General features: G+C 38.5%; 2 protein-coding genes across 8 annotated transcripts in view; both read right to left on the bottom strand.

Moving 5' to 3' along the window:
- Positions 1-7,021, bottom strand: part of LOC147484013 (putative F-box protein At3g17620) — a 17,147-nt gene extending 10,126 nt beyond the window's left edge. Inside the window, exons 1-4 of one of the 5 annotated variants that reach the window (XM_086578321.1) lie at positions 6,781-7,018; positions 5,690-6,180; positions 4,553-4,651; positions 865-1,259 (exon numbers count right to left, since the gene is read on the bottom strand). In XM_086578321.1, the coding sequence (XP_086434447.1) occupies positions 4,592-4,651; positions 5,690-6,180; positions 6,781-6,898 (669 nt within the window). In that variant the 5' untranslated portion in view covers positions 6,899-7,018 and the 3' untranslated portion in view covers positions 865-1,259; positions 4,553-4,591. Of the gene's footprint in view, positions 1-864; positions 1,260-1,376; positions 1,551-1,663; positions 1,891-4,552; positions 4,652-5,689 lie in introns of those variants that run through there. The other 4 variants (XM_086578316.1, XM_086578320.1, XM_086578318.1 and 1 more) reach the window with 4 other exon arrangements.
- Positions 1-17,054, bottom strand: part of LOC147484012 (putative F-box protein At3g17480) — a 22,137-nt gene extending 5,083 nt beyond the window's left edge. The window contains exons 1-4 of one of the 3 annotated variants that reach the window (XM_086578314.1): positions 16,922-17,054; positions 15,506-16,764; positions 14,123-14,221; positions 10,557-11,152 (exon numbers count right to left, since the gene is read on the bottom strand). In XM_086578314.1, coding sequence (XP_086434440.1) covers positions 14,162-14,221; positions 15,506-16,744 — 1,299 coding nt within the window. In that variant the 5' untranslated portion in view covers positions 16,745-16,764; positions 16,922-17,054 and the 3' untranslated portion in view covers positions 10,557-11,152; positions 14,123-14,161. The other 2 variants (XM_086578313.1, XM_086578315.1) reach the window with 2 other exon arrangements.

Below are 17,054 nucleotides of genomic sequence, written 5' to 3'. Positions count from 1 at the left end.
TAACTCTATCCTTTTCCTACATTATGATGGAAGATTTGTGTGCATGAGCACTGGCTTCAGTAGCAGGAGTGTACTTGAAATTAAGTTGGTCAGGGGGAGGTGGGGATTTGGGGTTATAGCTAGGTAGATATCAAATTGTCTGGAATGGCAATAAATTGTTTTGATTTTTCAACAATCAGATTCGACCATAATATTACTTCAAACTTTCTAAGTAGCAAAAGGTTTCAAAGAACACTGCAAATGTATTGGTCTAAATGTCATATCATCATACTATATTCCAAGGTTTGAAACACACCTTAAAGATATCTAAAAAGGAAGAAAAAAGATCACAATTCAAATTAAAAGAACAACAAACGTACGGGGAGGTCACATTCTCTTCTTCACTTCTTTTTCACCATCATTTAGCCCTGCTCAAACTTCTACTGATTCAAATCACAATGACATTGACTTAACACCAAACTACCCCTTATTAGAAGTTAATATGGTGCAACTGTGGTGGCCTGGACAGAATGATACTAACTTCTTCTAAGTTTACTTATGCAAGTGATCGACTTATCAAGCGATTCCTTCCATCTATTTAGTCAATGATGTATTGGCATCCGATTTGGAAGTTCCATATCTAAGAACTATTCCTCCATATATTCTCACAGGTTGTCCCCGGCACCCCTTCATCATGATCTTCTTCTTTCTTCAAGCTCTATCTCGGGGGAAATCACGTCCTCTAATGGCACATGGCACACCTTTCACCATCATCCCGTCTCTAACTGCACTACTATTTGGTGCGTGCATCCCCTAAAAACTTGGCTCAATAGAGCGTGCTTCAACGGTAATTCTGTTCCACCTTGACCATACAACTAATGAACATCCAGCCCACCAAACAATTTTTATTATGCTATGAGATTATGTAAGTGAACAAGTTTCATTCACATGACAATACAACACAATCAATGTACCAACTCCCAAATCATCCCATCCAATATATGGGCGTGACTATAATCCCGGTGGTTTTATCCATGAGGCAGTATTTGTTGAATATAGAGAATAAACAATTGTTCCAGAATAAAAACTTACAAGTTGGAAGAGCACGAAGCCAAAGGCAGACGTCTTATTTAGCTTTTGCAGAGCCACTCATTTACTGATAGACTTCAACTCCTAAGCAAACCTTGACAACATCAACACTTTCCCTGCTGGCCACTATTTCATCCAGTACTAAGTCTTTGGGTGCAAACAAAGCTCTTTCAAGAGCCACGCCCCATTATCTGAAATTTGCATATGAACGAAACAAAGATTAACAGCAATCCAAATGAAGCACAAATGCACAATAGAAGTAAAACCCAATGATACACTTCCTAGATTGTGAACTCAAAAACCCAAGGAAAAAAGAAATACAGGATTAACATAAGGAAAAGGTTTACATTATCCATTTCCCGAAGGATTTTTTAATTAGCAAAATCAAACAAAAACAACCAAAAGTGCATTCTAAAAGAAAAAACAGTAGAACTGAAGTATGTAGACTGCACTGATATTCAAAGTCCATGCAGCCAAGTGATCTGCAACATTTCAAAAATCACCCAGCATGAAACTCTGAGCTGTAAAATTCACAAATACTCTGAGCATGAAACAAAGATTAACAACAATCCAAATGAAGCACAAATGCACAATAGAAGTAAAATCCAATGATATACTTTCTGGATTGTGAACTCAAAAACCGAAGGAAAAAAGAAATATAAGATTAACATAAGAAAAAGGTTTACATTATTCATTTCCCGAAGGATTTTTTAATTAGCAAAATCAAACAAACACAACCAAAAGTGCATTCTAAGAAGAAAAAACAGTAGAACTGAAGTACGTAGACAACATTGATATCCAAAGTCCATACAGCCAAGTGATCTGCAACATTTCAAAAATCACCCAGCATGAAACTCTGAGCTGTAATCACAAATACTTAAAATTGAGCCTTCCAAAGGGCTATTTGTCTACCAAAATTTAGCAAAGAGTATCCAAAGTTCATTATAAGGAAAAATGAAAATCACACTTGCATCCAAAGTCTATTAGTGAAAATCCCATTCAAGATGAAGACATGTGGAAAATATCCCATTCTAGTTGGTTGAATAAATTTTGAAAAAGTTGTCAGTTGCTCGGCAAGGTAAGGTAATAAGTAGGGAAAGGTGCCTTGCTTCCCTGGCTCAACAGGAGAAGCCGGAAATGAACCAGAAATTCACTCCAGCTAGAAGAGATTGCTTGCTAGCAGCTCCCTCCCCAAAAGGCTAGACGTAACTGTTTAAAGACAGGTGGTTTCCAATTTATACGAACCTGAGATAGAGATTGTGGTTCTGCAATTGGTTCATTTGCCTTATGGACGTGAGGGGTAGGAAGCTAGAGGATTCTAGGATCGAGATCTGTACGAAGTTGAGGCCCTCTTAGAATCGGGGATCCAGAAAGATTATTTCACGGATGGAATCATAAGACTAGTCTTACCTGACTAGACACTCAACTTTGACAATTGAGACTACATCACGGAACCAGTATAGGAACATTCTGTATGGGAGTTCCATATTTGATGAATGGCAATGCAGCGGCTTCCAACAATTTCATGCCGGAAGCAGGATCCGCGCTGTATGGTATCTCCAGCGATGGCATTAGATTAAAGTCTCGATGGCCAACCCTTGGGACAATGAGCCAGTATCAAAGGCTGAACCACGATTGCGCGTCCGAAAGTGAAGCGCTAATAGAAGTGGATGGCTGAGAACTGCGAGCACACCATCTGTGCTCAAAAACTAGCCTGCCTTAATCTCATTATTTGTCACTATTTCAAAATATGACCGACCGGAAACCGATTGCATCAACTCGACTAAGTGCAACAGAACAACCACTTTATTCGGGTCCATGAATCGTGAGCGAATGAGCATCTAAACAGATCTGCATACCTCGTATTTCTGACAATGCGGATTCCCACGAGAATTTTGTAGTGGGGAATGGTGAGCCTTCGGATTTTCACTCTATCATAAAAGAGGTTATCCATTCTGGACCCATCAAACCCCTACTGATCACAGGTCCACCTCCCCCCTACGAGAAAAAAGCGATGAAAGACGTGCTCTAGTCCCCCTTTCAAGGTGTCTTATAGCTGTGTGGCAAGAGCTCTCTCTTCTAGAGCCCTTCTCGAGTGGGGAACATGATAGGTATAGGAACTACCGAAGGTACTAAAAGAAACAAGAACTTAGAATTGAAACAATCGACAAAGAAATGTGAGTTAATATATGTCCTAAAGTAAAAAGTATCATAAAAAATCCCATACCAAATGCTTCAAATAATGGACAGGGAATGATGTGCGAGCTTACAATTTGGAATTTGCACGGGACACCTTAGAAGCCTCACTAGTAAGGGTTCAACACCATAGCCATAATCGTTCTAATAATGACAGTCTCTACTATCTTTCCTGCTTCAGTTTCACTAGTTGTGTCTTTTTAGTATATGCAATAGGCATGGGCCGATGTTCAAACACTTCATTTTCATGGTCCCAAACCAAAACCAAAACCAAAACAATTGACATCAAGATTGAGATATGGTGGAAGTCATTTCCAAAAAAGAGGCATTCTAATTATATAATCCTATATCCCCAGTTCGGTAGATTTTAATAATATGAAGATCCCAATGACAGTGGCATTTTACACTACGAATTAGAGCTATTGTCCCCGTGTACTTTAATGGCAGATGCTATTAGAAGGTGCAGGGGAGAATCCTAGAAAAGTGGAATCCAATATTAGCACAGGCGGCCACATTATTATGTCTAAAGAGGTCCCTGCCCCTGCTTGGAAGAAGCATTGCAAGGATTTTGAGAAGTAGGCCTATAGATGGGAGGAAGCTCTTAACCTTTAAGTGAAACCACAAGGACGAGGAAAGCCACCAGAGAGTACCTGGAGGGCAGGCCGAGATCTGGCTTGCCATTCCAAAGAAAAGGGATTACCTAGGCAAGGCAGGTCCTTGTATTAAAATAATAGGAGAAAGTTAGCGAACAAAATCTTGGGGTGGTGTTACTTTTAGTGTGATGGAGAGACTGGTCGAACGAAGGACAACATGTTACTTTCTGATACACCATGAGCTAAGCTCTCCCCCAAGAAGCACATAAACTAATAGTAGATTTTTGTTTTTTTTCAGGTTTGTCATTGGCACAACACAGCCCACTCAACATCAGAGTAAACACTTCTAAAGATGAAGTGGAAGAATAAAAAAAGACTCGGAAAAAAGTCCAATATAGCATTGGATGATGAGAAAACAATAGCCTACTAAACAGAGCTACAATGGCTATAAACCAGACTACCAACAACTGCGATGCAGAGTGAGTTAGTCAAAGACTCTGATACCATGTTATATAGGAGTGGAGTTTAACTAATTGAGGAAAAAAGATAAGAAACACCCTCATTAAATTAGTAAAGAGAGTGACCAACTCTATAATATAAGCCTTAAGGATAAGAGGGGAAAGAAAGGTGGTACATAAAGCGAACATTACAATATTCAATATTTAATCAAAGCTCACAAAGGTGTAAAACATTACTCTGTAGTCGGTATTACCAACTCGGAAGCCTAGTCTGCACTACTTGCCACTACCACTACCATTGTCCATCAACAAATTTCCAGGTTTGTCCCCATCCACCTGCATTTGAAAAGATATAGTTTCACGGACCAAAAGGTGAAAACGTTAGGCAAATGCCGCTGACGGAAAAATAAAATAAAGAACAGAATACCCGGACACACTTTTACATATTGAAAGGATGTGATCTATTTAACTACCAATGCAAAAAGTCAACCATTTAGATGAGAGGTGTATCTTGCGTATGACAAGGAGAATAAACTATAACATTTGTAAGGAGTTCATTAAGGGTTTTGCCAATAAGAGTAGTGTAAAATAAAAGAGTATCATTATATTAAAAAACCATACCCATTATCTCTAATGCATCTTTATTTCGTTCATATCTAGCATGCTTTCATCTAGCATTTGGGAGATTCTCTTTCATCGTTCAACAAGGCTTGGAGTCATAGTAAAGCATGCCGAAAGGACATGTTAATCTCTCACGATCTCTCCCACCCACCCCCTCTCTCACCCGCGGGGTAAGTGGTTGGCATAACACATTTCCTAAAACTACTTTTTGGGCTATTTGGTAGGAAATGAATAGGAAGGTGTTAGATCATGAGGCTATGGGCTTAAATCTCCTAATTGTTGATGTCACTACTCTTAGAATGGAGCCTTGATGAAAGTCTTCACTAAAGCGGATGACTTTCCAGACTATGGAATTGGATTCTATTTTGATGTAACTTCTAATAACTTGTCGGGTTTCCAACTCACTAGCTTCAATTTCGAGCTAGTTTCTTGTTAGGGAGGCACACTAGGATGTCTTTGTATTCTTTGTACACAAACAACAAGTCTAAGACTCTTTGCAAGCAGAGAGAAAACAAAAAATAAAATAAAAATTAGACTAAAATGTAGTCCCACTTCTTATTCATCCATATTTTTTTAGCTGATTAATCACCACGGTCGAATCAAACCCCAAACCCCAAGCCACAAAACACAAGAAACTCAATCTCAGTTATTGTTTGGCAAATGATTTTGCCTAGATAATCATAAATTATTTTTTTATATCAAGCTTATGTGTCAAAAACAGTTCGAAAATTAAGAAACGAGATAGTGTCATACCACACAAGTTGTACTATTAGCTGCACCCTTTCCTCTGTCGATTGAGACTAAACTATCTTTGTAGATGGCAACCTTGTAAACAATATCACTGCCCCAAGTTTCTTGGACTGGATACATTATGTTTTGGGTAAGAAAGTTGTAGATGCAAGGCTTGAACTCAGTTGTTAAGAAAAAATTATCTCCATTTCTCGAAAGCCCTATCGGACTAGATCTTACAAATGGTCCAACCTTGTACAGTTTAGTCCAAGATTCTTTGACGCCGTATTCATTCAACACCCAGACTTCAAAGTGGTTAGTACACGTTTCATGGCTAAAGTCCACTTTATTGATTAATGCAAGATTATCCCTTAAAATAGTCAACTGTGGATAGGTATCAAACTTGACACCATCAACTTCCGGCAATGACATAGTTCCAAATACCTTGCTGCTAAAGTCGAATGAAAGAATAAAAGGATTGAATATCTTCCCATTGTCTGATTCGATAGGAAAACCTGTACTTGCAAACCAGCAATAAGAGCCATTACGGCACGGAGCTTTAGGATCACTACCGATATAATTAACACGTAAAACACCAGTGTCTATAGTTGTCCAAGAATCGGTACTTAAGTTGTACATTTCAGCTAGGATTACACCAGGAGAATCATGCAAAATGAAAAACCTTACCACCATGTAATCATTGGTTTTAACATCAAAACCAAATCCAATACCGGAATACTTGAATTCATTTAGTGGTGGAGGAGGGAATGGTGATTGTGGGAGAGCTGTACATTGTTTGGTTGCAGGGTTCCACAGATAAACATTCATAATAAATTTACTATAAGTGCTGTCTGTGCCTTTAATATGTAGACAAACAATGCCGTTACATGCCACTATGTTTATCCTATAATGGTATAACACATGTAAGCATGGTAAATCCACTTGAGCAGTGACCTCAAACCGGTCACCAGAGCGCAAGCAGAGGTTAATACCTCTACGGATAGGATAAAAAGGACTCAATGTTACGAAATTGTAGTTGCTATACTGATGACTATGATGATTGAGATGTTGCTCGATAAAATTAGAGCTTTCAATGAGAATGCGCCAGGACTTACAGACAAATTTGAATCGCAAAAGAGACATCACAGGGAGACATACTAGAATTTGAAACACGGCATCTTCAGGCAAAACATTATCATCATCACGACTCGACCTTGTTTCTCCTTCCATCATATTTCAATTATAATCCAATCCTTTGCCCAATTGAAAGGAATACAGTGATGTGCTCCGAGCCTCCGACCGATTTTTTGGGAGTGCCACTTCGCAAAGCTGGTTTTTAAGATGGTACTCCCATTTAAAAAAGGCCTCAAGTTTTAGTTTTATGCCGGCCCAACTTGTTGGCCCAAGCTCTAGTTCGTTGGCAGTGTAACAACTAGAAAATGGGATCCAAATTCTTTTTAAAATTTTGATTAATCTCTTCAAAATAAGATATATGTGCAGCTCTTGGCTCATAAATATGTATTGTATCTGGTTAACTCTATCTTTTTCCTACATTATATGATGGAAGATTTGTGTGCATGAGCACTGGCTTCAGTAGCAGGAGTGTACTTGAAATTAAGTTGGTCAGGGTTGCGTTTATGTGTGGTAGGTGGGGATTTGGGGTTATAGACTTATAGCTAGGTAGATATCAAATTGTCTGGAATGGCAATAAATTGTTTTGATTTTTCAACAATCAGATTCGACCATAATATTACTTCAAACTTTCTAAGTATCAAAAGGTTTCAAAGAACACTGCAAATGTATTGGTCTAAATGTCATATCATCATACTATATTCCAAGGTTTGAAACACACCTTAATGATATATCTAAAAAGGAAGAAAAAAGATCACAAATTAAAAGAACAACAAATGTATGGGGATGTCACATTCTCTTCTTCACTTCTTTTTCACCATCATTTAGCCCGGCCTGCTCAAACTTCTACTGATTCAAATCACAATGACATTGACTTAAAACCATACTACCCCTTATTAGAAGTTAATATGGTGCAAGTGTACGTGGTGGCCTGGACAGAATGATACTAACTTCTTCCAAGTCTAATACTGAGATGAGAATAAATTCATGATACAATTAGTAAGACAGGCATGTCATTTAGAAGCATTTGAAAGAGACCTAAAACAAATACCGTGTTCATAATTTCATATTTAGGGCTACGAGAGTAAAGAATATTATTAAGTTTCGTTTCTGTTTCTATGTGAGCATTATCTCTCATTTCATCACTGATAGAAAATGTTACTACTAAAATCTCAATAGTGATTGGATCAAAGTCATCAAACAGATTTGTCTTCTAATCTAGTAGTCTAAAACCTTTGTTTTGCATCTCAAAAGCGGAATGGGTGGATGGATGTAATTTTCATCGACTTAGGTGAGGGAGGGCTCTATCAGTATAAATGTTCTCTTTCTTTGTATTTTCTATTTTCGTCAGTAACCATTATTACTCGAAACTAGTTTAAGTAAATACGCTTATAGCACATAGGAATCTCTTTTTATATAGCATAAAGAAATCAGTTTGTTCTATGATATAGATTATTTGACAATGTGGAGCCAGTTCAATGAGCATAACATATTAACATCGGACTATTGGAGTCAGGTTGACAACTTGACATGCATTCGCGCGTACATGCATGGGTACATGCATGGAGTAGTATAAATACTGCCTTTGGTTTGGTGAGACTGTCAGTGTGCAAATTTTTATTTTGAGTGAATCACATGGATTCTCATAAAATCATTCTCCTTTGTTTCTTGATCACCTTTTCAATACCATTTTCCTCTTCCCAGACAAAATTACTTCCTAATAAGCGAACCACAGATCACTTCTTGCTTGCATTGCAATGGGGGCCATCCATGGCTCCAAGACGTCCAGGGGCACCAGCCAATCCAGCAATGTACACAATCCACGGACTGTGGCCCGGAGACAGTACCAATCCAGTTCCCCTAGCGAATTGTGATACTATTTTAAAGGACCATTTTGACGTTAAAAATGTAAGACGAGCTTTAATTTCATGTATCTGCTTACGTTTCATATTTTTGTTTCTTTTGAACTTTGGGTTATTTAGACATAGACCCCCAATTGGGGTGGTCATTTGATATAGACCCCAATTTTTCATACATTATTGAGTCAACTCACTCATCATCTTCCCCAATAGAAACCCAAAAACAGCCCATTAGTAGGGTATCTAAACACCCATAATCAGCGCTTATAGCTTCAAAATAACTGTGTAGATAAAAACTAATAACTTTTGACAATCAAAAGGGCATCAAAACAACACCGTTCACTATTGAATGGCCAAAAAATAGATGGAAAATAGCTTCAATAAATAGATGCTTGAGATACCATTACCATGAATGTAAAGGCTGTTTACAATACAATTTGTAATGGAGTGTGACTCACGTACTCACACTCTGTTTTGAATCCTGACTTGTAGTCGAGCATGTAGTTTGAAATATTTAAAGCTAGCTTGAACCACATATCTATGGGGAAGGGCACATTATCTTTTTAACCTATCTCCAGCCATGCTTTCTTGTTGAATCGTCATACTAATTGATGGACCATGAGTTCTAGGTGTTTCTACCTTCTTGTGTTGTACCTGGGGAATAATCCAGCCAATTGGACCTGTAGACATTGTTTAGGCATCACTAGGGAAGCTAATGCATCACAAGTGCAGGTTCAAGATTAAGTTGTCGATCTGTTATTGAACGATGACTCCTAATGAGGTTTGTTTAGCAATCAAATCGACATCAAAAGTTTCAAAACAATACCAATCACTATCGAATCGGCCAAAAAATAGAAAAAATATATGGAAAGTTAAGGGTTTACGAAAATAAACGTTGTTCATAATGAATTTTCAAGACATAATTTTGCTGAAAATTCTTTATTCTTTGAATCAGTATTGTAATATAGCAATATTAAGTTATGTTTAGAAATTCGGCTTAATTGATGATTGGTTCAAGATATAAACAGCTGGTGGGGTATTTTTGTTTACGTTTCATATTTTTGTTTCTTTTGAACTTTTTGATATATATGATACTTTTATTACTGTTTGATTTACTAATAATTTGAATACTTTGGCAGCTTCAACCTAGAATGACGGACATGCAAAAGTATTGGCCTAGTCTTACTTCGAGAACAGATGAATGGTTCTGGGAACATGAGTGGGATAAGCACGGTACTTGTAGCGGTCTGTCACAACTCGAATACTTCAGTTTGGCATTAGATCTGACTTTGGGTGAACTTCACCTTCAGCCCAGCCTAGATGCTATAGGTATATATGCAGGGGGATCATATCCATTGTCCAATATATTAAATTTATTCCACAACCAGTATGGGTATTACCCAAGTATACAATGCGGCGGCGCTAATCCCATTCAACTGGTAGAAATGCGATTCAATTATACTTATTCTACATTTCACCAAGATGTAATCCCAAACAAAAGAACTGTAAGGTGTCCAGCACTTGGGTCCTCAATTCACATCCCCAACTAGATTATATGTTGTTTATAATAAAGGTTTCGTTATTATATGTTGTTCATGGATGCATTCAGTCGTTATGTATGGGTTTTTCCTCTCACAAATCGTTCAGATGCTCTTAAAACATTTTTTATTTTCAAAGCTTAAATTGAAAATCATTTTGACCGAAAAATAAAATGTTTTCAATCTGATAATGCTGCTGAGTACCGCAAGTTCACAAATGTGTTAGCCATCTATGGCATTGAACATCGTTTTTCCTGCCCACATACACCCCAGCAAAATGGGATTGCTGAACGGCGTCACAAGCTAACATGTTGTCGAAACTGGTCTAGCTCTTTTACATGGTACACATGTTCCACAATCTTATTGGTACGACACGTTTAATACATCTTGTTATCTTGTTAACCGTTTGCCATCTCCAGTTTTACAAAATAGAAGTCCTTTACAAAACACCTCCAGAATACACTCACGTGTTTTCGGTTGCGAGTGTTATCCCTATCTACGTCCCTACAACAATCACAAGTTACAACCTCACACTCTACCATGCATCTAGTCCACAACATAAAGGTTACAAGTGTCTTCATTTACCAACCAAACACATTTACATCAGTCATCATGTCATATTCAATGAAGGGTCATTTCCATTTGCCGCCATACAAAACCACTCTCAACCACGCGATACTTGCTCCTCACCTCAGGTAAACTCACACCCTATTTTCCCCCTTTCTCCATTACCACCTCTTCTTCCTACTCCTCCATCGTCATCAAATCAGAACACCTTGCTCAATTCCACCACAATGTCAACTCCACCGCGTTCTAGATCACAACCATTGCCAAGCGCACCACTAGACACATCACCATTACCAACTCCACCTTCAAACAATCTACACTCACCACAATTTGGCTTACCATCATTACCTCCTTGGCTCCTTCCCCCTTAAATCCTCCACCAGTCGCACCACCTAAGGAAAAAAGAAATACAAGATTAACATAAGGAAAAGGTTTACATTATCCATTTCCCGAAGGATTTTTTAATTAGCAAAATCAAACAAACACAACCAAAAGTGCATTCTAAGAAGAAAAAACAGTAGAACTGAAGTATGTAGACAACACTGATATCCAAAGTCCATACAGCCAAGTGATCTGCATCATTTCAAAAATCACTCAGCATGAAAGTCTGAGCTGTAAAATTCACAAATACTTAAAATTGCGCCTTCCAAAGGGCTATTTGTCTACCAAAATTTAGCAAAGAGTATCCAAAGTTCATTATAAGGAAAAATGAAAATCACACTTGCATCCAAAGTCTATTAGCGAAAATCCCATTCTAGATGAAGACATGTGGAAAATATCCCATTCTAGTTGGTTGAATAAATTTTGAAAAAGTTGTCAGCTGCTCTGCAAGGTAAGGTAATAAGTAGGGAAAGGTGCCTTGCTTCCCTGGCTCAACAGGAGAAGCCGGAAATGAACCAGAAATCCACTCCAGCTAGAAGAGATCGCTTGCTAGCAGCTCCCTCCCCAAAAGGCTAGACGCAACTGTTTAAAGACAGGTGGTTTCCAATTTATACGAACCTGAGATAGAGATTGTGGTTCTGCAATTGGTTCATTTGCCCTATGGACGTGAGGGGTAGGAAGCTAGAGGATTCTAGCATCAAGATCTGTACGGAGTTGAGGCCCTCTTAGAATCGGGGATCCAGAAGGAGGGCTACTTTAATTAATTCACGGATGGAATCATAAGACTAGTCTTACCTGACTAGACACTCAACTTTGACAATTGAGACTACATCACGGAACCAGTATAGGAACAGTCTGTATGGGCGTTCCATATTTGATGAATGACAATGCAGCGGCTTCCAACAATTTCATGCCGGAAGCAGGATCTGCGCTGTATGGTATCTCCGGCAATGGCATTAGATTAAAGTCTCGATGGCCAACCCTTGGGACAACAAGCCGGTATCAAAGGCCGAACCACGACTGCGCGTCCGAAAGGGAAGCACTAATAGAAGTGGATGCTGAGAACTGGCGAGCACACCATCTGTGCTCAAAAACTAGCCCAGCTTAATCTCATTATTTGTCACTACTCAAAATATGACCGACCGGAAACTGATTGCATCAACTTGACTAAGTGCAACAAAACGCCCACTCTTATTCAGGTCCATGAATCGTGAGTGAATGAGCATCTAAACAGATCTGCATACCTCGTATTTCTGACAAAGCGGATTCCCACGAGAATTTTGTAGTGGGGAATGGTGAGCCTTGGGATTTCCACTCTATCATAAAAGAGGTTATCCATCCTGGACCCATCAAACCACTACTGATACAGATCACAGGTCCACCTCCCCCCTATGAGAAAAAAGTGATAAAAAGACGTGCTCTAGTCCCCCTTTCAAGCTGTCTTATAGCTGTGTGGCAAGAGCCCTTCTCGAGTGGGGAACATGACAGGTATAGGAACTACCGAAGGTACTAAAAGAAACAAGAACTTAGAATTGAAACAATCGACAAAGAAATGTGAGTTAATATATGTTCTAAAGTAAAAAGTATCATAAAAAATCCTAAAAAAGGAATGTCCTCCAACAATGGAATATAAACTCGGAATTTATAGATACTCCCGACACATTCTCCTCCACCCCCAACCCACCATACCAAATGCTTCAAATAATGGAGTGGGAATGATGTGCGAGCGTACAATTTGGAATTTGCATGGGGCACCTTAGAAGCCTCACCAATAAGGGTTCAACACCATAGCCATAATCGTTCTAATTATGATAGTCTCTAGTATCTTTCCTGCTTCACTTCCACCAGTTGTGTCTTTTTAGTATATGCAATAGGCATGGGCCGATGTTCAAACACTTCATTTTCATGGTCCCAAACCAAAACCAAAAAAATTGACATCAAGATTGAGATATGGTGGAAGCCATTTCCATAAAAGAGGCATTCTAATTATATAATCCTATATCTCCAATTCGGGAGATTTTAATAATATGAAGATACCAATGACATAGTGGCAGTTTACACTACGAATTAGAGCTATCGTCCCCGTGTAGTTTAATGGCAGATGCTATTAGAAGGTGCAGGGGAGAATCCTAGACAAGTGGAATCCAATATTAGCACAGGCGGCCACATTATTATGTCTAAAGAGGTCCCTGCCCCTGCTTAGAAGAAGCATTGCAAGGATTTTGAGAAGTAGGCCTATAGATGGGAGGAAGCTCTCAACCTTTAAGTGAAACCATAAGGACGAGGAAAGCCACCAGAGAGTACCTGGAGGGTAGGCTGAGATCTGGCCCGCCATTCCAAAGGAAAGGGATTACCTAGACAAGGCAGGTCCTTGTATTAAAATAATAGGGGAAAGTTAGCCAATGAAATCTTGGGGTGGGGTTACTTTTAGTGTGATGGAGAGACTGGTCGAACGAAGGACAACATATTACTTTCTGATGCACCAAGAGCCAAGCTCTCCCCCAAAAAGTATAGAAACCAGTAGCCATTTATTTATTTATTTTTATTTTTTTGTCACTGACACAAAAGTCCACTCAACATCAGAGTAAACACTTCTAAAGATAAAGTGGAAGAATAAAAAAAGACTCGGAAAAAAGTCAAATATAACAGTGGATGATGCGAAAACAGCAACCTACTGAACAGAGGTACAGTGGCCATAAACCGATTGACAATGTGAACCACATACGTGATGTCTTGACGAGTTATGGTGTGAAAAACCAAACTACTAACAACTGCGATGCAGAGTGAAGACTTTGATATCATGTTATATAGGAGTGGAGTTTAACTAATGGAGGAAAAAAGATAAGAAGCACCCTCATTAAATTAGTAAAGAAAGTGGCCAATTCTACAATATAAGCCTCAAGGATATAAGAGAGGGGGGGGGGTACATAAAACGAACATTACAATATTTAATGAAAGCTCGCAAAGGTATAAAACATTACTCTGTAGTCGGTATTAACAACTCGGAAACCTAGTCTGCACTACCCACCACTACCACTACCATTGTCCATCAACAAATTTCCAGGTTTGTCCCCATCCACCTGCATTTGAAAAGATATAGTTTCACGGACCAAAAGGTGAAAACGTTAGGCAAACGCCACTGACGGTAAAATAAAATAAAGAACAGAATACCCGGGCACACTTTTACATATTGAAGGATGTGATCTATTTAACTACCAATGTAAAAGTCAACCATTTAGATGAGAGGTGTATCTTGTAGAAGTGACAAGGAGAATAATATATAACATTCGTAAGGAGTTCATTAAGGGTTTTGCCAATAAGAGTACTGTAAAATAAAAAGAGTATTGTTATTAAAAAAAACCCCATACCCATTATCTCTCTAATGCATCTTTATTTCGTTCAAAAATCATCCCTGGATTTTATATTAGTATGTTTGCACGAATTTGTCAAGTTTTCAACACAAATGTGGCAGGTCTAATGATTCTAATCCATGTAGAACAGACACTTACTACACAACCCCTATGGCGCCCTCTTGTTAGCAAAACCCTTACTGTTTATTTCAATAATAAGAATGATACATAAAAATAGGCTTTCTCCAAAGCAACTAAAAGTTTAATTCAGTTTCCATATTCCTGGGCAATCATTCGTTGATTTAGTTTTCATATCTAGCAGGCTTTCATGCAGCATTTGGGAGATTCTCTTTCATTGTTCAACAAGGCTTGGAATCATAGTAAAGCATGCCGAAAGGACATGTTAATCTCTCGCGATTTCTCCCACCCACCCCCTCTCTCACCCGCGGGCCAAGTGGTTGGCGGAACACATTTCCTAAAACCACTTTTTGGGCTATTTGGTAGGAAATGAATAGGAAGATGTTAGATCATGAAGCTATGGGCTTAAATCTCCTAGTTGTTGATGTCAGCTACTCTTAGAATGGACAATAGGAAAGCCTTCACTAAGCGGATGACTTTCCAGGACTATGGAATTGGGATTCTATTTTGATATAACTTCTAATAACTTGTCAGTTTCCAACTCACTAGCTTCAATTTCTGAGCTAGTTTCTTGTTAGGGAGGCACACTAGGATGTCTTTGTATTCTTTGGACAATTGTACACAAACAACAAGTCTTTGCAAGCACTCTTTGCAAAAAAAAAAAACCAAAATGTAGTCCCACTTCTTATTCATCCGTGTTTTTTTAGTTGATTACTCACCACGGTCGAATCAAACCCCAACCCACAAAACACAAGAAACTCAATCTCAGTTATTGTTTGGCAAATGCTTTTGCCTAGATAATCAGAAATTATTTTTTTATATCAAGCTTACGTATCCAAAACAATTCGAAAATTAAGAAACAAGATAGTGTCATACCACACAAGTTGTACTATTAGCTGCACCATTTCCTCTGTCGATTGAGACTAAACTATCATTGTAGACAGCAACCTTGTAAACAGTATCATCGGCCCAAGTTTCTTGGACTGGATACATTATGCTTTGGGTAAGAAAGTTGTAGATGCAAGGCTTGAACTCAGTTGTTAAGAAAAAATTATCTCCATTTCTCGAAAGCCCTATCGGACTAGATCTTACAAATGGTCCAACCTTGTACAGTTTAGTCCAAGATTCTTTGACGCCGTATTCATTCAACACCCAGATTTCAAAGTTGTTGGTACACATTTCATAGCTAAAGTCCACCGTATTGATTAATGCAAGGTTATCCCTTAAAATAGCCAACTGTGGACAGACATCAAACTTGACACTATCAACTTCCGGCAATGACATAGTTCCAAATACCTTGCTGCTAAAGTCGAATGAAAGAATAAAATGATTATGATTGAATATCTCCCCATTTTCTGATTCGGTTGGACGGCCTTTACTTGCCAACCAGCAATAAGAGCCATTACGGTACGGAGCTTTAGGATCACTACCGATATAATCAACAGGTAAAACAGCAGTGTCTATAGTTGTCCAAGAATCAGTACTTAAGTTGTACATTTCAGCTAGGGTTACACCAGGAGAATCAGACAAAATGAAAAACCTTACCACCTTGTAATCATTGGTTTTAACATCAAAACCAAATCCAATACCGAAATAGTTGAAGTCATTTAGTGGTGGAGGAGGGAATGGTGATTGTGGGAGAGCTCTATATTGTTTGGTTGCAGGGTTCCACAGAGAAGCATGCATAATACATTTTCTATAAGTGTAGTCTACGTCTTTAATATTTAGACAAACAATGCCGTTACATGCCACTGTGTTTATCCTATAATGGTATACTTCACGTAAGCATGGTAAATCTACTTGAGCAGTGACCTCAAACCGGTCACCAGAGCGCAAGCAGAGGTTAATACCTCTACGGTTAGGAGGGGGGCCATAGTGGCGAAGAGGACTCAATGTTACGAAATTGTAGTTGCTATACTGATGACTATGATGATTGAGGTGTTGCTCGATAAAATTAGAGCTTTCAATGAGAATGCGCCAGGACTTACAGACAGATTTGAATCGGAAAAGAGACATCACAGGGAGACATACTAGAATTTGAAACACGACATCTTCAGGCAAAACATTATCACCATCACGACTCGAGCTTGTTTCTCCTTCCATCATTCCTTTCATATTTCAATTATAATCCAATCCTGCCCATTAAAGATGGCAAATAAATTATGTTGATATACTCCGATTGACCAAATTCATAAACTCAATATATTATATATGTATTAAGAATTAGAAAACATAATAAATTAATAACAATCAGTTATTACTGAAATATAGGATTTATATAATTTAACCTACCTTGCCCAGTTGAAAGAAATAGAGGCAGTGATTTTTTGAGCGCATTTCACAAAGCTGGTTTTTGAGGTTTTGGGTCCTCTTAAGATGGAGCTCAAAAGGCCCAAGTTCTAGTTTTATGCAGATTCTAATGCCC

The sequence above is a fragment of the Coptis chinensis genome, chromosome 8 (genome assembly GCF_015680905.1).
Source record: "Coptis chinensis isolate HL-2020 chromosome 8, ASM1568090v1, whole genome shotgun sequence".
Lineage (NCBI taxonomy): Eukaryota > Viridiplantae > Streptophyta > Magnoliopsida > Ranunculales > Ranunculaceae > Coptis > Coptis chinensis.
The sequence above is the reverse complement of the archived record's forward strand: the minus strand, read 5'-3'. Positions and strand labels throughout refer to the sequence as shown.